We start from the raw sequence: 19511 nt of genomic DNA, 5'->3' as shown, positions 1-19511 counted from the left end.
CTCGTGGGTGATGTCAGGGCTTTTATGCCTCTTTTCCCTCTCAATGGACGTAGGAGCTGCCTGGAGCCTGGCTGGCACTGCCCAAGGCCCTTCCCGGAGGTGTTGTGGTGCCCAGGAGCTGGTTGGTACAGAGCCAGGCACCTCTGGGCACACCTGGCCATGTCCTCCTCTGCTCCCTCCTAGTGGGGCTGCCTTGCAAAGCCGGCTCCTGGCACACACCCTCCCACCATCACCCCCGAGGGGCGGAGCAGGTTTGGGGGTGATGTCTGACCAGCCGATGGCTTCTGTCTTCCAACCTCCTCCTGGCCCTGGGGTTTCAGTGGGGCAGGACAGGCTGTTTCTGTGGCACTGAGTTTTGTCAATAACCCTGCAGCCACCGGCTTTGTTCCTTCCCTCCACCTGCTGGGAAAACTCGAAGGACCAGTTTCTCCTCCCGGATGTGATTCCTCCCACTTGCCCTTCGCTGCTCTTGGCTGCTCTGGCAGCTGAAAGCACAGCAGTGGAGGGTAAGCCAGACTGGCACAGCCTCCTCTGTGCCCCCCCTCTGCCCCTGCTCTCTACTTCCCACTGCCCAAGCACCACTGGAGCTTTTGGGCTCTTCAGAGAAGATCCCATCCCATCACCAGCCCCAGGACATATCTCAGTCCACGTGGGTGCCACCAGGCATCTCTGCACCCTGTACCCCTGTACCTTGCACTCCTTACACTTGTCTGGTTCTCCCAGACTGGCACCCCAAGGTGCCTGGCAGCATCCCAGAAGCTGACAGTTGTTCCATGGAAACACGAGTTCCAAAGGTCCTCAAGGGCACCTGGTAGCAAACATGAACTTCCTTATTGCCCCTCGGAAGATGCCCGAACACCTGGTGTATCTGGGTGTGTGCCAGAGTGGGGGCTCTTCTTTTCCACCTGCAACACAGGGTGAGGGAGGGCAGGAGAGTAGTCCCCCTGCAGGGATGTTGGGCAAGCAGTCAGTGCCCTGTGCCTGCCAAAGCCTGGTCACTGCTGTCCCCAGCCACGCACCAGCTGGTGCTCTCTGGTCCTTAGGTTGTCCCCCCTGGCCATATGGGGAAGGCAGAAGAGCTGCCTTTCACACCCCAGAAGCCCCATGTTGGGTGCCTGTGCACCCATTGCCCTGCCATGTTGGGTGCCACACACGGGCCACAGTCCCAGGAGATTTGTAGGGTGAACTCTCCACTGGCACGTGCCAAACCCTGGGTGGCACAGGGATCTGTGCTGGCAGGGGATGGGCAGTGCTCAGCACTCAGTGATTCAGGAAAGAAGCCGCCCCCTCCTTCCAGGGAATTAGTGTTGATGGGGACAGGTACCTGAGAGGAAGGAGGAATTGCACCTCTCTGTGTTTGTGTTGATAAAAGAAGTAAATTAAGAAGCAAAAGCAAACTCCTCTGGCACCAGCTGCCCAAGGAGTGCCCTCTGTGGGGAATTTCCCCCGCCTGCATAACAGCCTGGCCAGGATGTTCCCGGATTAGGGAGGAGAGGACATCCTCGAAGGGCATGGACTGGCCCAGGGAAGAAGTGACGCAATGCACACTTTTCCTGGCATAGCCTTACTCCCTGGGTCTCCTTCTCCTCTTCTTCCTCCATGCCTCAGAGATAAACCTGCCCGGGTGCTGACCCAACCCCAAGTGTGCTTTCTAGGCAGCTCCCTGCTCTGATTATTTGTGGGGGTATCAGAGGAGGCGATGGAAGGGCTGTTCAAAAGGCAGCAGGCAGGAGCTGACATTGAACCTGGGGTGTTAATCATTAATTCTGTGCTGGGCAGGACATGGGACAATAACCATCATGGGACAATAACCATCATAGCAACAATTCTGGGTACCCAGTTGAAGATTAATTCACTGCCAGCCTTGGGCGTGGGCACAGGAGCTGGCAGCCCTGTGTCGGGAAGCGCAGCAGGGGATAGGGACAGGGATGGGCTGGGTGCAGCCCCCCCCAGCTGGGACCAAGGGGAGAAGCCAAGCAGAGCCCCTTCCTGGGAGCAGTTTGGGCACCTTGGCATTGCAGGACTTTTTATGAAGCAGAGGGTGCTGAAAATTTAGGATCAGTTCCCTGAGCTGGGATGCAACTGGCTTGGGCATAGCATCATTGACTCCCTCCCACACAGGGAAGGGGATGGGGTCAGCACACTCAGCATCCCTCTAGTGCTGAGATCTCTCCATCCTAGAGATCCTCTGGATCTATTATCCTGGAAGAGTGGCTGGAGGGTGTTTCCTTCTATCTGTGGGGCACAGAGGGACTGATGTGCCATGGGAAGAGTCAGCCTGGAGCTTGTCTCATACCAACCAGCCCATCATCGGAACACAGGGATTCCCTGCTCCCATAGCAGAGAGATGTCTGGCAAAAAACCATAATGCATAAAAATAAACACCACCAGAAATTATGCTAAACTCCCCACCCCCCACAAGCTCTGGAAAGGTCAAGTTTCATGCCAAAGCTATTTTGCTTTTGTTTAATTATCAGCCAGCTCCTGGGACGCAGAGCAGCCCAGACAGGTTCTCCTTTGTAGGGCTGCACAAAGCCAGGGAGGCCGGGCTGGGGGGGCTGCAGGGGTCTGGGTGAGACCTGGGAACCACAGCTCGGGCAGCACGAGCTAAAGCTCAGGGGGCTGAGCTGTGGGAACCAGGGGTAAGGATTCCCAGAGAGGGAAGGTGACAGGCCAGTCCCCCAGACAGCTCCTGGCCAGCCGGGCACGCTCCAGCACCAATGGGCTGTGCTAGGAAGGGAGTGAGACCCCAAAAAGAGGACAGGATGGGGAGCGACCCAGGTCATCTAACAAGCTCCCAGGGTCTGAGCCCCCTGGGCAATGAGCCTTGGCATCACCATCACCTGGGGCTGATGAGCTGAGGCTCTCCATCAGCATGGCACAGGTGCTCCCCCTTCAAAGGGGTTAACCTGTTTCTAGCACCGTGCCTCCATTTCAGCAGGGGAGGCCCCTATGAACACAGCAGTTTGCACATACTGGCTCCTCGAGGTGGGCACGATATGGTGGGTGTCAGACCTGAGCCCCCATCACTCTGCGGGGCTCTGTCGTAGGGCAAACCCAGCAGCTTGATCCTCCCCTTGCCTGTGGTGCCCTGGCAGCAGCTCAGCACCAAAGGGTTTGGGTAGGAGGCAGAGGCTGCCAGTGAGAGCCCCTCCAGCATCACCAAGCCAAGCCCCTGGGGCCAGGCAAAAAGCTTCTGGCAAGGGCCGTGCCCCCCCACCAAAAGCTGTGCCTGGTCCTGAGGAAGGGGTGGCAGCCCAGCCTGGCTGCAGGGATCAGGCAGGGGAGCAGGAGGCAGCCAGTCTGGGATGCAGGCTGCAGTCAGTCCATGCTGGTGGCTGACACTCTCCCACTGCCATTTCATTTGGGTCCTGTAGTCTCTGCCCCAAAAATGGGTACATCCCCAGTCCTCCCAAGGCTACCTGCCCCATGGGAGCAGAAATCTGGAATGGCCACGAGGGTGATGAGTCATAGTTCTCAGGGGATCAGTAGCTGGAGGTGTTGAGGGAAACAAGGGGGCTGGTCACGCCAAGCAGTCGCCAGGCAGCTCGTCAGAGTTTCCATAATGAAGATTAAAGTGATAAAGCTTGAGGAGGGAACAGCTCACAAACCTGTGCCAGCCACGCTGGCACCGCATGGCACTGCACGGAGGACCTCTGCTGGCACAGGCCCAGGGCCACCGTTAGCCCATGGCCAGGCCTGCACTGCACAGGGGACAGGAGTCTGTCCTTTCCAGGCAGGAGCCCTGAGCCAGGGAGCCTGGCCCAGGCCCACACATGAGGCCAGGCAATGGAACACATGAGGCTCAACAGCTTTGCAACGTTTACTCCTGAAAAAATAATTTGATTCAGAAAGCGGCAAACCCTGGTGATGCCACACACCCAGCCCTGCCACGGCTGCCACCCCCGAGCCTTGCTGGGGGCACGGGGAGGAATGGAACAGCACACAGCAGGCCCAGCGAGGTGTGCAGAGAAGGGAGATGATGCCCACCAGTCAAGTCCACAGCCCACAGCCCCCTGGTCACTGCAGGGTTGGCACCAGGGGAGAGGGGAACTTGTGTTTAGCCATTCCCTACCCCAAGGACCACCTTCCCCAGCCCCAGGAAGAGCTGGGAGGAAGCCAAGCCTGAGCCCTGCCAGAGAAGGGAAAGGGGGTTCCTTTATTTTGAGGGGGCATAGAAACTAGGCCTTGGGATGCTAAGGAAAGGGTAATGGTGAGCCATGGAAGTTTTTCCAAAGCAGGGCATGGGGAGCGAGCTACTTTCCCCAAAAAGAAGCCAAGTCCCTTTTCCATCACTCTGAAAAAGACTCTTTTACCCTGAGGGTCAGCACAGGGGCCACCTGCCCGCTGGCTGCCAGGCTGGAGTCCCTGTGCTGGGGAGGGCAGAGCAGGGCAGGGTTGAAGCCCAGACTGGTGCTGCAGGCTCTGGGATGTCACCCTGCACTCTCTTGTTCCCCTCCTGCATCCAACCCGTTCCTGCTGCCAGGGCAGCCGTGCAAGGACCAGAAGAGTCAGAGTCCCTGCAGTCACACTAGAGCTGCACTGGGATCACCTTGGCCAAAGACATTTCCCTGGTTTGCAACTTTTCCTTCCTATTGCAGGCAAGGGAGGAAGGCAGGGAACAGAGGATGGAGCCAGGGGGACAAGAGACAAACCTTCCACGACCGCTCCTGCACAGGCTGGGGGCTGCCAGCTCTCCATGTTGCTTTCCTGTTATCCACCCCCTTCCCAGAAGCAATAAATAAATAAGTTAGTGTAGTGTATGTAGACCCCAATGCTCAGTTCACAGTGAGAACATGAAGGGGAAGAACCCCTGTGACATCAGGGAAAGGGCTGAGCAGCAATCTCTTGCTGCATGGATGAGACAGGGAGGTGTACTGAGCAAGGGGACCAGGACTGCCCCCCCAGGTGCAAGGGGGGCATTTGTACTGAGTGGCTGGGAACAGGAGGGGACCCTGGGGTCCTTCCTAAGGCAGGGAAGGGGGGACAGGAACCTCCTCCCTCTCCCTCTGCATGAGGGATGTACCACAGCAGGACAGGCAGGCTGCCCATCCTAGATCAGCTCACAACTTCCCTGCTAGCAACGTACCACAGTCAGGGTGGGGATTCAGGAGAAGGAACTCCCTCTGCCTTCAGCAGAAGCAGGAGATAGCTGGGCAGGGAAGAGGGAGAGACAGGGTACAGTACCACAGGCAAGGTCCATGTCATAGTGCAGCATCTCTCGCTCCAGAGGACCCCGGCCCATCCTGCCCCTGCAGCCAGGGGCACGGCCAGTGGCTGCTCCCATCTCGCTCTGCAAGGCACTTTCACCCCCTCTCCCACGACTCGGGGGGCAGGGCTGCTCCCCACAGAGAAGGTGAGTGAGGATGGTCTGAGCTGCAGCACAGTCTGATCCCCTTCCATCTACAGTCATCTCCAGCTTCCAGAACTGACAGCCCTCGTGCTGGGTACGGGGTGTCCCCGACGTGTCCGCAGCAGGTCCAGCTCCTCTTCAGCATTCCCTTTTGCCCGTGAGCTGGGCTGCACCAGTACCTGCAGCCCACGAAGCAAAGCCAGTGTGCAGGAAGATGTCCAACCCTGCATACAGTCTTCAAGGTGCATCCATTGTGCAGGTAACAGAAGAGATGCTGGAATATCCCTTCTTCACCACTGTGATCACCATGGGGCACAGAGCCAGCCAGGCAAAAGTTAATAAATACCACCCAGCTGGCAGGCTGCAGCACTTGCACCATGCTGCCTTCTCAGGACTTTGGGGCCAAAAAGGGGAGCAGAGGTGTTTCTTGAGGCCCCCTCTAGGCTCCAGTTGAGCATCTCCTTCCTCCAGCCTTGCCCAGCCAGGGGGCAAAAGGAGCAGCGTTAGTAAAGCGTCTGTGTTAAAAAACCAAAGTTCCTGGGGTGGGGGTGACATATCTACAGGGAACGACCCTGTCCTGTGCAAGGGAGAGGGAGACCACAACAGGGGGCTGGAGGGAGCCCAAGATCTCATTTTGCAGCCCAAAACAGGAGTCCGTATCCAGTCACCAGCCTCCGAGAGCTGCTGCCAACTCTGGCTCTGCACCGTGGGGGTCTCTGTCTTCCCCCAGTCCCCTTCACTTCCAGCTGCCAGTCTCAGGTCTGCTCTGCTGCTGCAACCGCTGGCACTGCCACCGCCCCCTCCTCCTTGGCAGGGGGCTCCATGTAGATTGGAGTCACCGACGAGGGTTTCTTGGACCTGCAGGTGAGGGAGCTGGATGGGAGCAGGCAGGGGTGGTGGTCTCCCTCAGGACCTCAGTTCCCAACAGCACTGCCTGGCATGATCTCCTTCCCAGAGGGGCATCCTCCAGCCCTGGGAATGTATCCTGTCCCCCCTCCCACCACACAGACTAAGAAGGGGGGGTGATGTCCCACCAGGATTGGGCTAGGACAGGAATGGATGATGCACTGTGCCAGGCAGGGGACAGTGCCATGAAGATGGGGGATTACTCAAATTGTTGTGTCCCTGATACTCACGAGTAGGGGGAGGCAGGGACCCCCACCACAAGGAAGTGGTTCTTCTTGCGGAAGAGCCGCCACAGCCCCTTGTGGTTCCCACGGACGTCCAGGTCCCAGATGTGGAGGCACTAGGATAGTGGGGTGGGAGGAAGAGGAATCAGAGCCTGAGGACAGACACCAAGGCCAGGCATCCCCTGGCATGGGAAGAGCCACCACCCCTGCCCTCACTAAGACAGTGCAGAGAGGGCAGCACCCCCCTCCAGCCACACCGAGAGCTTTAACATCACCCAGGGACACCAAGAACCCACTTGCTGAGCTGCATCGATGCCATGGGCAAACCCAAGAATGACAGCCAGGTGTTTCCCAGCAATGCAGAGATCAGTGCAGGCCTGAGGACAGGCCATGTCAGGGGCCTCACCTTGGCAAGCTGAGTCCAGGTGGTGAAATCTGCTTCCTGCTCCATCCTGATGAACATGACGTAGACCTTGCCCTCTGTGTCGGGCACAAAGGAGTCCTCGCAGGGATTCTTGCTGTGGTCCAAGACCTCAGCCTCACTGTGGAAACAGAACAGGGAGTGAGAGGGGACGCCACCTCCTCCCTATTCCCACGGCAGAGTACTTCAGACAGGCACCAGGGCTACCAGGGCTACCAGGGCCATCTCCACCCTTCCTTCTGTCCTGGTTGGTTCACCCAGTGTGCCCTGTGGCCTCCCGACCTTCCTGTAGGCACTTACCCCAGGAGCCGATGAATTTCAGTCTCATAGGCATCCTTCCTCAAGCTATGGGAGGAGGAGGAGAGAACACAGAGATCAGGGCAAAATCAGGCACTTTGATAAGCAGGGAACATCCAAAATGATCCAAATTTAAGACTGCCCCAGTGTAATACTAAAGGTAGGCTGGAACCAACAAATGGAGAGCAGTGACTGCCACACATCCTGGAGATGTGGCAGCAAAAACATGACCCTTTAATATATCCACCTGCAGCACAGGGAAGCCAAACCCAACCTTGCATAAACCAGTGCCAGGATTCCCCAGCAGAGGCCAGTGTGCTGATGCAGGAGGTTATGGCTGTTCCAGAAGGAGGGGAGACAAGTCCAGCACAAGGAGACAAGGGTGAGGAGACAAGCAACTGTTTCATCAAGATCTCATTCATTCTGACCAGCACTCACCTCTCCACATTTTTAAGCTGGACATTTGGAACTGTGTTGAACTTGTGCTTCTTGAAATAGGCTTCCTGGGAGGAAGAGATAAGGGAGGGAAGGAAAACTGTGTTCGATCACGAGTCAGCAGCACTTGGGGATGACCTCAAGCATCTCCACTACCTGGGAAGGTGTCTGAGTCAGAGATCAGCACCAGGACAGGGCTTGGGGACCGCAGGTCACTCACGTGGAAGTAGCCGTTCATGTTGAGCCCCACGATGCCGAAGTGGTAGGAGCGTGAGATGTCGGGGATGATGCACTCCCGGCCCTTCCGCTGCTCGGGCATCCGCATCCACATGTCCCAGTCCCAGAGCTGGAGAGGGGAAACTGCCACTCACACTCAAGTTTGGGGACATGATTAGGTAGTATGGCCATCTAGGGACCTTTCTGGGTGCCCACACCAAGTCCAGCCCCTTTGGCCCCAGCCTCCCTGGGCTGCTCCAGCCAGCTCTGTGGCTGGTTATGAGCAACCAGAATGTCCCAAATCCATTCTGCTTGGGCATCCAGTTCAAGCACAGGGACAGCCCCTCCAAGAGCTGTGCACACAGGGTCTGGGTGAAGGTCAGGGCCTTCTGATGGGCAGAGATGGGGTGCAGAAGTCAGGGTCCCTTAGGGTACTCACCTTCTCAGGGGTTGGCCACTTTGGCTCCAGCTCATCCTTGTACAGGCTCTTCCGGAGCACCCATCCCAGGCCTGGCATGGTCTCCACACGATACAGGAGTGAGGGGTCCTCAGCTGTGTGCTCATAGCCCTGCAATGTTATGGAGATTGTTCAGCACCCTGAAAGCACCCCTACCCCACCAAAAAGGAAGATATTGTGCTCCACTAAGAACCTCAGTGGAGACAGAGAAGAAGGGAACAGCCAGTGGGAAGCACATAGCAGGGACGGGATGGTGATTTGCAGGGGCACTTTTCAAGAGTCCAGGGCTGGGGAGACAGACTCACTTAGGATGCTCTGCTTTAAAGATGGAACCTGGACCCCAGACTGACATGGGAACAACACAGGGCAGAGGTGGCCCTGTTCCACCATCCTTCCCTGACTCACCTGGTCGTTCCAGGCTGAGATGCAGTACAGGCTCTCGTCCTCCTCCAGAAGGTGTATTGATTGGCTCAGAAAGCTGAGGAAAGAGTTGAACAGTCCCTAGTCAAACATCCTTCTACCATGTAAAACAAGGCAAACTCTCCACCAAGGGATGAGCCACCTCCAACTGCTGGGACTACTTATCCCAACTGGTAGGGAGGAATACCTGAAAACAAGCTAAGCTGCATCTCCCCAAGGGGAGGGGACAACATTGTCCCCTGCTCATCAGACTCTCCTCCTTAGGGAGAAACAGGAGCCCTGTTAGACACTGTCCCTGTCCTCTTCCTATGGGGCAGCCCCAACCACATATGCACAGAATGGATCAGTGTCCCCAAAAAGCAAACCAGGAAGAGATCCCCGACCCTGAAGTCACTCTGCACTGAGTGCCAGGACAGTGGACTAAAGACTCTATGGGCAGAGCTCAGTTAGGCTGTTGCCTGGGGACTGCACAGCCTCAGATAAGTGAGCTACAGCATGGCAGGGATCTGGCCTCTCCTGAGCAGCCACAGAGCTTCCAGGAAATGGTCTGCCCACACAGAAACCCACAACTTTACCTGAAGAAATCAACTGAAATGTCAAGATCTTCCTCCAGAACCACAGCAAATTTAGCTTCCTGTAGGGCAAGGAGAACGTCAGAAGGATGGAGACAAACAGGACGGAGCAGATATAGGCAGTGTCCCCTGCCTGTGCTGTTCCCTGCCCCTGAGGATTGATTCCAGCTCCCATGAGAGGGGATCACAGATGCCAGGGACACCCTGCACTGTAGCAGTCACACTCACCGGGAACAGGTTGAAGGTTGCAGTCAGGCTGGCTTTGTAGTGCTACAAGAAAAGACATCCATTGCCTGTGTTAGCATCAGCCTGGCACAGATCTGGGCCTAAGCCTGCCTCCTCAAATGCTATCCCAGGTCCCTGGAAATAACTGTCCCAGGATTTGGAAAAAACTCTCTCACCTGGGAAACTCTCGCATTTTTAATGCTGATGGGAGTGTGCTGGATTCCTGAGAGGCCAAACAGCTCCACGACATCCATTGGCTCCTGCAATGGAAAAGTACAAAGCTCATCAAACATGTGGGTCATTCTCCCCACCCTCTGCCAGTGTCAGGTCCCCAGGACAAGAACATCCTTGCACATGGCTGTCTCCCTGGGGGCAAGTGAGGCTCAAAATGATGCTGTGCTGTAGACCCTGCAGCACAGAACTCGCCAAACCCTCCTGGCCCTCCAGCTCTTGTGTATCGCCATGAGTTCCTGTTAGCCCTGCTAGTTTGTAGACCCAAAGTTGTATCCAAGAATACCTGAGAGGCCCCAAATTCCCAGTCCCCCATGGACAGTGCAGAAAGAAAACAGGTATAGCCAGGAACACCTAGTAGCTGCTTAATGGCAAGACTGCTATCAACTCAAATTTTCTCTCACAGTTGCCAAGAAAAAACCTTTCTGGCCAAGTACATCTGCACTGGGGTCAGAAGTAACTCATATTTGGGTTGACATATCTCTGCCCCAAGAAGGACCCACCAAGGCCTTCTCCATCCCCTTACTGTGCATCCCACCTCCAAGCCACAAAAGAGAGGAGCTCCCATTGTACCAATCAGCACCAACCCCCTTTCCCTGGTATCCACCATGGCAGCATGAGCATCCAGGCTGCCCCCTCGTAGCTGAGGGATGCTGCTCCAGTTGCCATGGCAATAGATGCTGCTATCTTTAACCACTCTGATGTGGTACAGCAAGAGTCTGCATAAACAAACCAGCTCCCCCAGCCCCACAACGTGGCAGTGGTGGGAGAGGTCTGTAAGGGAACAGCCTGTTCCCTTCCCTGTCTCCATCACAAGGCAACCAGGCAGTAACTCACCAGATGTTGCAGAGAGGAGGCCTAGCAAGCTCCTGAGACCTACTACGACCCCACATGCCTGTCCCAGACTTCATTTCACTGCAAGAGAGCCAGGACTTACAGTAGGATTCTCCAGGGCTTTATAAGGTTGAGATGAGAGGAAGATCTTTCCCTCTAAAGGGCCAGTTCTCCTCCACCTGGCCCCAGCTTTCATGAGCCCCCAGCTTTGAGCCTTGTGAAAACACACTGTTTTGGGCCTCTTCATTTCTTACTGAGAGTGGAGCTGGACAGGCATGGTGGGACTGGTTTGTTCCTCTTCACGTGAGGGAGCTGGACAGGTGGTGTTACACCCAGACCCTGCCCAAGGGGCTGACGATGCTCATCAACCGAGAAGAGGACAGGGAGAGCCCAGCGTGACCACCTCACCTCATTCCTGCACACCAGCCCCCTTCTGACATGGAGACATCAACTCAGCTCTGGGTAAGGCCAAGGCAGCTTTATCCACAGGCATGGCTTGGCTGAGCTGACTTTATGTAGGAGCAGGTGAGGAGCAGTGTAGCACACAGCAGCAGGAAGGGTGACAGGGCTCATAACCTGCCACCCACCAAGGACTGGGCCAGAACCTCATACTCTTGGCTGGGGGACCATGGAGCTGGCTACATGGATCTCTGGGAATGCTCTCACCTCATAGTAGCCATCGATGAAGACCGTGATCATCTGTGGATTGACGCCCTGAGCCGACAGCAAGGAACGCAGCATCCTGGGGAGAGAGGGAGGGGCCTGAGAGCAGCACAGCCCCGGTGGGCACAGGCCCTTCAGCAGAAGGGTATGGATCCCTTGGGATGGGGGAAAGTGTGCATGATTAGGGAACGGGACCTATTGCCCTCGGGCTCTTAGCCTTCCCATGGCCAAGGACCCAGGGAACTGCCCAAGCAGGTCGGCCCATGCTGCTCATGCAACCCCAGGAGGAGGCTGGATCCTGCCAGCAGCAGAAAGGGAAGGGCCTGGGCCATGCCTGGTCTTGTAGTGCAGAGCAGAGGAGCCCCCTGAAGTGCTTACCTGTACAGATAGTTGGGGCGGTTCCCTGCAATAACAGCTACAGGCACATCAAACACTTTATTGTCTTTGAGCTGGAAGAGAACAATGTGTGTGAGTCGGGTAGGAGAGGCTATGCCAACCACAACGATGCTATGATTTTATGGCACTGAGGGCAGGTTCTAAGGGGTAGGGACCTGCTGCTAAAGCAGCAGAGCTGTATAGTGCTGTCCTTTAGTGCAGGACCACACCAACCAACCAGGACACCACTCAGCACTGCTGGAGATCCTGCCAGCTTCTCTCCTTCACCCCACCTCTGCCCCAGCTCCCAAATCAGAGTCTGCATCCACTCAGAGACCTTTGTCTGAACCCTTCAGCACTGGGCCAAGGACAGCCCAAAGGCCACAATAGCTGCTCCATCTCCAAAGGTACAAACTCTGCTGCTTACACTGATGTCCCCAGAGCCAGTGTAAGCTGGGGGCTCAGGGCAAGGGAACTCCCTTTCCCCAGTATCACCTGCCCCCATGTATCCATCTCACCTTTGCCAAGGCTCTGGGCTTGCCCAGGGGCAGTTTGGAATACTCAGCTGGTGCTTAAGAGCAGGGCTTTGCATCTGAGCTGCAAAACATGCCTGGTCCAGCCCAGCCCTCCCTCCCGGAGCTTTCCCTGAACACTCTGCCCCGGCACTCACGGGATCAGGGTTGAACTCGATGGATGTGGGGTCTTTGCAGCTGCAGACGCTGCCATAACCTTCTACTTTGCTGCAGAACCTCTTCCGGCGCCGGTTCAGCTCCGTGTCGGGCCAATGGCACTCAGCATCTGGAGGTACCGAGGAGCAAACACAGACCTGTCATCCTCAGGGCCTCACCTTGTGTGCTCCAGGCTGCACTACCACACACATGGCTGTCCCTGGGCTCAGCCACCACCGAGCCAGTCCTTGGTACCATGAACAATCAACACTTCTGGATGTCGGATACAACCACAGGAGCCATTCAGAGCCCAGCCCCACCTATGGCCTCTCTGAGCAGCAATGGGCTGTTCAAGGCCAACAGTCAGAAAAGACCAAACCAGGTCTGGTTTGGAGAGGTGACAAATGTCCAGACCACATTCCCACTTCTTTGTCCTCACCCTTCTCAACAATCATGCATGGAATTGCCAGGAAGGCAGGCAGAAGGGAAGTTGTGCCCATTTTTAAAGTTACCACCACCATCTGAAACAGCCTTAAATCCATCCTGGGATTTTGCTAACAGACCCACGGCTTTGACTTAAAACCAGGAAGCAGGCAGATCTCCAGGAGATACCACAGGCAGGCTGCACTTCTTACCTTCCACGGATGTCAGGTGAACTTCTGTCTTCAGCAGTACAGGGTCACCCCATGTCGAGAGGGCAGGTGACTTGGCGTGCTTCTCCCCGTACACTTCCCCTGGAGCAGGGACACAGGGTCAGGACTGTCTGGAAGGGCCCATCAAAGCATGACCAGGGGCTGTCAGGCTAGGTGGCAGCTTGGCACCTTTTCCCATTGGCCTCTGGCAAATTGCTGAAGGAACACACTCTACCTCCATACTCTCCCAACCGAGCTGCTGCTCTCTGTGACTTGTTCCCTGCTCGTACAGTATGTTGGGGGCAGGTTGGGTTTGTCTTCACCTGGCTTCTCCCAAAAAAAAGGAGCCACAAACCCTCTCCCAGCCTGTGCAAGACTCACCTCCCTTCTTCCCCACAAATGTCCACATGTCTCTCCAGCTCAGGAATGGTGCAACTTGGCTCCCCAGGCTTTTCAGGACACTCTTGGCTGTGTCCTTGAGGTGAAAGGAGCCTTCATCCTGCAACAAAACACAACCCTGCAGCTGAGGTGTGGCTCCTGACAAGGAAAGTCTTCCATCAATAACAAAGAAGTAGAGGGCCCACTCCTACCCTTCAACCAGTTGATCCTGAAACCTTCAATGTCTCCATGCCACTAAAGCTGCTGGTGGCTTCATCATGACCCACAGGGAGGTCCAGAGGAGTCATGGACTCCTGTTTCCTTGAGACCAAAATGTTCTCAAGCAGGGCCTCGTGTTAAGCAACGCTTCACACAGCTAAACCTGGAACCCTGAAGCAGCACAGAGCTGTCACACAGCAGCCCAGAGCCAGCACAGTCCACAGAACCTCTGTAAAGCCTGGAACTGGGAGACAGAAGGATCCCACCACATCCTTGTATTTCCTCATGTCCATTCTCCACCTAACCCCCTGTTTATTGCTGCAGGCTCTGACACATCTGCTTTTTGCTCTCCTGCTTTGCAGGACACACAACAGTAGCTGCAGCAACAAGGGAGGGCAAGAGAGGTGATCCAGTCAGGGAGTTGCAGCCCTGCAGGGATGTGACATTTAGCACTGGGAATGCCTGGTGACATTCAGAAGGCTACTGCCCAGATGAGCTTCAGGGCATCCTGACTCAAGATGACTTTTCCTTTTGACATGAGGGTCACATACCTTAATGGTGAAGATCAGGATCCGGCCCCGGGCAACCATGTTGAGGAAAAGTACCATGGCTTCATCTTCATGAGGAGAGTAGGTGTCAAAGACCCTCTTGGCCATCACATGACCCTATTAGTATTCAAACATCAGATGCATCTTAAATACCACATGGTACCAACACACAGAATTATGGAAATCTGTCCTGGAAGCCTCATTCCTTGAGCAACACAAGGAGTGGCTTTTCCGGTATGCCAGGGAGTTAATCCCCAGTCAAGCTCAACCCTCAGGCCTTTGGGACAGCATCACCCAACCTCACAACTCCTCCCCTGCCCACTCCCCAGGGACAGCAGGCAGCACAGGGGAAACCCCACAGGGACAGTCTGGGTGATGTGTCACACTCTGCAAACTACAGACAAAAAGCATTCGGGGACTTCCCTCCTCAGGCACCCAACATCAAGAGCAAGGACAAACTGCCCAGTCAGAAAGACAAATGTAGACACGTGGGGATGCTTTACCGTGGCCTGATTTAAGACGATGACGTGGATCCCTCTTCCCTGCTCCCGAGCCTCATCTTCCAGGACCTGCAAGTGGATTAAGTGATGAGAATCATATGCCAAGACCTCTTCTTATTGCCTGTCCATTTGGCACAGCAGAGCCCCCATACAAGGGGCAAGTCTCTCTCCTGTGACGTTTTGGCTTTGCCCATGGCAGTGGCGGGTGCCAGAGCAGAAGACAACACAGGAGAATAATCCCGGAGTCCCAGAGGCAGGAGGGGGATCCACTCCTAACCTCCTTGCCACTGAGCTGCTCTCACCACTGCTGTTTGCAGCTTCACCTGTTCAGCTCTATCCACCCTCTGCACACAGGGACAGCACTCCCGTCACTTACTGTCGTCCCATCCACAGCCACGTAGACCTTGGACCGGCTGGAATACACCTCGACATCCAGGACCTTCTTGTTGTTGACAGGGTGCCTGGCGACCTCCACGTTCAGCATCTCATCATCTACAGCGGAGAAACGCCCAGTTTCAACCAGTCTTGCCCCTGCCCAGCCCAGCCAGGCCTCCAGAAGGTCATGCCCACCAGGCATCCCAGCCCAAGTAGCCATGGGAGGGATGGCAGGGATGGGAAAATGGCAACAGGTTTATCCCCACACAGATCCCTACAGCCAAATGTGCCAAAGCCTTTGGCAGACAGACCAGTAACGGGGACAAAGTTTTCTACCAATTTTTGTTAAACCCACATGCACAGACCTGTCTTTTGTGTTGTAGCTGGTCACAAATTAGTCCTGACTTAAAGAAATTACTTCTCTCCCTCCAGTTTCCTTGCTTTCAAAGCACAAGAGAATGCTGCCCCTCACCGTAATCCTGTGCAGACTCCTCCTCCTCCTCATAAGCAGCTCTCCTGGTATCCAAGATCAGCTTGATGTTCACAATCACAGTCACAAGCAGGAAGAGAACAGCACCTGTCTGCAATGCAGGATGCTTTGTGTTAGCAATTTGTAAGTAACAACCCACTTTGGCAGGGGCTGCAGGGCACCCCAAGGAGATGTTGCAAGGGATCACAAGCATCTGTCAATTACCCTGTTTTCTTCTGGGAAAAGCAAAGAGAAAAAAATACAGGTGACCGAGTTTTATGGTGAAAGGCATTAATCAGAATTAACCCACTTCCAACATATCCCTGCTTCTACATCTGTGAGCAGATTCCTGCTAAAATATTACATCAAGTTTGAGGGGCCCCTGCAGGCAAAGAGTTTGGTAATTCAGAAATACAACTCTCAGGATAACCTTAACTTCTGCCTCTCCTGCAGCATCACTACTGTCATCTGTCCCCCTGCAATGACAGGATGCACTCTGGGTATTCAGAGGAGAGGAGATGCTGTGCAGCTAAAACAAACAAAGGGAAGAAACTGAGGTCTGCTTTCAGGAAAGAGCACTGTACCACAGGCTGCAGAGAACAGCCCACAGCTTTACTATCTGCAGCAAACTTCAATGCAACCCACGTGGCTGCTGACACAGAGGGCTGTGGGAAGGTCTGGGGGCTGTGGAACAGTTCATAAGAACCCCTGTTGTGACAATCACCATTGCCCATGGCCTTGTTGTTCTCAGACCAAGAGGAGGTGCAAAAGACTACATCACTTTTACAAGCACCTGTTTTTATTTAAATGCATGTTGCTCCTCTCTTCCTCAACGTCAGTCTTTTTCCTGGTATTTGGACCCAGTGTAAAGCAGAAACTGCTCCACCCTAACAGGGCCCCTGCTGAGACAGAGCCACACAGGAATACCTGGACCACAAACACCTCATGTTGGGAAATAATCTACCTTCTGCAGGAGCAGGTCTGGCCACAGCCAAGAGGATGGTCTTATAGCTGCAATGCTGGGCTGGGATGCAGAAAAGTCAGATCTCAGCTGAAACAATTTGTCTTTACTTGAGTCAGGGAGCTTTGTAACCCAGGGCCCAGGTGCTGCTTTGTGGTGGAAAGGTGACAGCAGCACATGGTGGCCACAGGGCTCAAAGGGGACAAAGGCCCTGACCAGTAGCTACAGTCTGCCCCAGAGCTGGGGAACAGCTCCAGCAGGGAGCCCAAAAGCTGTCCTGGACAGTCAAGAAGCGAGGGAAGGCTTTGCCATTGGATTAAAGACACAAAGTCCTGAGCAGCTGCTACCCCCAAAGTCAACACTGCTGCAGGGTTCCACCAACAGCCTCCATGCCACAAGGCTCTGTCCAGCTCACAAGGGAGCCCCTACAGAGGCCCAAATGTCACTGCTATGTGTTGCTGGCAGATTCACCCCATGGCCCAAAAGCTCTGGCCCCTTGGCCCAGCCCTGCTTTGGATGTACCAGGTGGTTTCCAGTTTCAGCCATGCAAGCTCAGGGTCCTACCAACCTCCCTGGAGAATCCCAAGGCTCAGCATGGAGATGTCACAGCAACCAAGAGAGAGGAGGGGAGAAGTTGGTGGAGGGTGCTCATAACTTGGTCCCCTGGCAAGGGGTGCTCAGTCAGGTTTTGGGTGTTTTTGAGACTCTTCCCTTGCCCCTCAGCCCCACAACAGCTTTCTTCCTAGAAATCTGTGCTTTTTCAGCTCTAGGACCCTTGATTCTCTGCAGTCTGGTGTGGAGTTGGGATCACACACAGGCCTGCCCTTAGTGAGAGGCACTAAAAGGATTCCTGCCCTGTTTGTCCAGCTACTGCCTCAAAACTACGTGTTGTTGCTCTCACTGCCAAGCAGCCAAACAGGTCCAAGGACCAACTGGGGAAAATGGAAAACCAGCAATAACACAACACGATGATATAAATGTCACTATGGCATTTTGGCTTGTTAATTGGCTGTTGACTCAGGAGCACGAGCACCTTTTGGGATCTGTGCACAGAAAGCTTTTAATTAGGCAAGAACAAAGGTGTGGGCTCACAGCGAGGCAGGAAGGCCACCTTCCCAACCTGCCCAGACCTTCACCCTGCTCAGTGCTGAGGATGTGAGGGAGCAGCCCCAGTGACCAGAGGGAATAAGTCAGCACTAAGCAAGACCAGCAGCTGGGTCTAGCAAAGCTGACACAGTCAGAGCTGCTGATGGAGACTCAGATGCTGCAGACCTGGCTGCTCCATACCCGAATCTCTGGGTTTACCTATTCTAAGCCCAATTTTCATTTGTTTTTTAAGCCACAGCAGTGCCACAAAGGACAGAGATGACAGCAGGCAGGCTCTAGCCCGTTGCCCCAGCATAGTAAGCAAAATCTGCCTGAATGACCAGACCCATTCCCAAGCCTTGAACATCCCATCAGACACAGAACTGAGGAATCTCCTTCCCCAGCCTTCATCCTTCCAGATGCAAAACCCCCCCCTGCTCCCTCCCACAGCAACCAACTGCCAGATGTTATGAGCTCCTCTCAGGAAAGGCCCCTTTTCTGCTGTTTGCTGCCATGGGGCCAAACCCTTCCTGTCCTTACACCCTCAGACACCCTTTAGGTCGCCGTCTCTGCCAAGGATTAGCACAGGCAACCAAGCCTGCAGCTTTCCCAGACGCCAGCTGCCTCTGGGGCATGAGATCCTGTTACAAAGCCCTATTTTCTCTGTCCACCTGTCATGTCCTACGCCAGGCTTGGTTTGCAAACCAAACAGGCAAGAATGGTTTCCCTCTACAGGTTGAGCCCTGCAGCACCGTGCATGGGTCCAGAGCCAGGAGGGCAGGAATCAGCCAGGTTTCTAGCTGAAAGACTCCCAAGGCCACCTGGATAATTGTGTCTCCTCCCATAGCCACTCAACAGGTCCCTTTGCAGCTGAAAGGAGCTGCCAGACACGGCAGGCCCTTCCGCACAAAGGCACTGGAGGGAGCAAACTTGGGAGCAAGCTACGCTTCCCCAGCATGTCAGGTCACCCAGACTGCCAGCAGACCCACTACCAGCCATGGAGCTGCTCCATAAACTCCTAAATCCCGTGGATTATCCCTCCTAATCCCCCGCAGGGCTGCGAGTGACTCACCTGGCACAGCTTCCGCAGCGCGCGCTGGTTCATCAGCTTGTACTTCCAGGCCAGGTACCAGCTCCGCTTCTTGTGGGGCTTCACGGCGGGGTTGGGCTTCCACTCCTCCATGGTCCCAGGGGCTGGCACGGGGGCAGGGGTCAGGATGTGTGCTGCTCCACTCCCGTGTCCATCGGGGCTCCCTGCCAGGGTGGGACGGGCGCAGGGTGAAGGAGGGGAACACCTTCAAACCCCCTCCCCGGCAAAGGCAGCGCCTGGCACAGACAGTGGTCATGAACAGCACTGACTAAAAGCCCCTGGGAGCCTCCCTGCCTGCCAGCACTCCCACTGGGAGCGATGCAGGAGGCCAAGACTGTGAGTAGGGCGATGGGAAGCCCATGAACCCGTGTGCTGGTGACGGCCTCTGTTCCAGGCCAACCTGGAGGCTGCTGCAGTGCCGTGGGCCCACTTCCATGCTCCGGGAAAAAAAAGCTGCCCAAAGGCAGGAGCTGGCGACAGGCCCCGGACCCGCAGGTGCGATGGAGGGGCCGCCACGGATCGCATGTGCCCGTACAGAGACGCACCCTCCCCACGAACAGCCCGGGCGCGGGGAGCAGCGCCAGGAATGCCCTGCTGGAGCCCCAGCACCCCGGGGCAGAGGGGCCGTGCCCAGGGGACGCCAAGCCCTGCGGGGAGCAGCCGGGCCCGGGCGGGATGCAGAGCCCCGGGGGACCCAGAGACCCGGCCGGAGCACAGCGTCCCCCAGGAGCACCAGCGACGAGCTGGAGGCACCGCAGCCGCCCGGGACGGGGGCCCAGAGGCTCTCGGGGGGAGAGGGGTAGCGAAGGGCACGGAGGAGCTCTAGGCGGGGAGGGAGAGACGGGAGGGCGACAAGGAGAGCGCGGGGGGGGCCGCAGCGTGTGTGTGTGTTTGTGTGCGTGTGTGCCGGCCGCGCTACTCACGGTCCGCGCGAGGAGGCTGAGGCGGGGCCAGGC

General features: G+C 55.8%; 2 protein-coding genes across 3 annotated transcripts in view; one reads left to right on the top strand and one right to left on the bottom strand.

The window, feature by feature from the left end:
- Positions 1–3805: 3805 nt before the first annotated feature.
- The window catches only part of POMGNT1 (protein O-linked mannose N-acetylglucosaminyltransferase 1 (beta 1,2-)), a 21286-nt gene continuing 5580 nt past the window's right edge, over positions 3806–19511 (bottom strand). Inside the window, exons 1-22 of one of the 2 annotated variants that reach the window (XM_027683142.1) lie at positions 19479–19505; positions 18538–18719; positions 15422–15530; positions 14951–15066; positions 14578–14643; positions 14078–14191; positions 13311–13428; positions 12933–13031; positions 12300–12427; positions 11633–11703; positions 11258–11333; positions 9703–9786; positions 9530–9571; positions 9305–9363; positions 8715–8787; positions 8292–8420; positions 7857–7982; positions 7640–7704; positions 7205–7249; positions 6890–7025; positions 6490–6599; positions 3806–6211 (exon numbers count right to left, since the gene is read on the bottom strand). In XM_027683142.1, coding sequence (XP_027538943.1) covers positions 6109–6211; positions 6490–6599; positions 6890–7025; positions 7205–7249; positions 7640–7704; positions 7857–7982; positions 8292–8420; positions 8715–8787; positions 9305–9363; positions 9530–9571; positions 9703–9786; positions 11258–11333; positions 11633–11703; positions 12300–12427; positions 12933–13031; positions 13311–13428; positions 14078–14191; positions 14578–14643; positions 14951–15066; positions 15422–15530; positions 18538–18648 — 1980 coding nt within the window. In that variant the 5' untranslated portion in view covers positions 18649–18719; positions 19479–19505 and the 3' untranslated portion in view covers positions 3806–6108. Of the gene's footprint in view, positions 6212–6489; positions 6600–6889; positions 7026–7204; positions 7250–7639; positions 7705–7856; positions 7983–8291; positions 8421–8714; positions 8788–9304; positions 9364–9529; positions 9572–9702; positions 9787–11257; positions 11334–11632; positions 11704–12299; positions 12428–12932; positions 13032–13310; positions 13429–14077; positions 14192–14577; positions 14644–14950; positions 15067–15421; positions 15531–18537; positions 18720–19478; positions 19506–19511 lie in introns of those variants that run through there. The other variant, XM_027683143.1, reaches the window with a different exon arrangement.
- Positions 18874–19511, top strand: part of LURAP1 (leucine rich adaptor protein 1) — an 11327-nt gene continuing 10689 nt past the window's right edge. The window contains exon 1 of the mRNA XM_027683027.1: positions 18874–18891. Coding sequence (XP_027538828.1) covers positions 18874–18891 — 18 coding nt within the window. The remainder of the gene's footprint in view (positions 18892–19511) is intronic.

This window comes from Neopelma chrysocephalum, unplaced genomic scaffold (genome assembly GCF_003984885.1).
Source record: "Neopelma chrysocephalum unplaced genomic scaffold, ASM398488v2 Primary Assembly neopelma1_64, whole genome shotgun sequence".
NCBI classification, from domain to species: Eukaryota; Metazoa; Chordata; class Aves; order Passeriformes; family Pipridae; genus Neopelma; species Neopelma chrysocephalum.
Note: the sequence above shows the minus strand (reverse complement) of the source record. Positions and strands in the feature narration are given on the sequence as shown.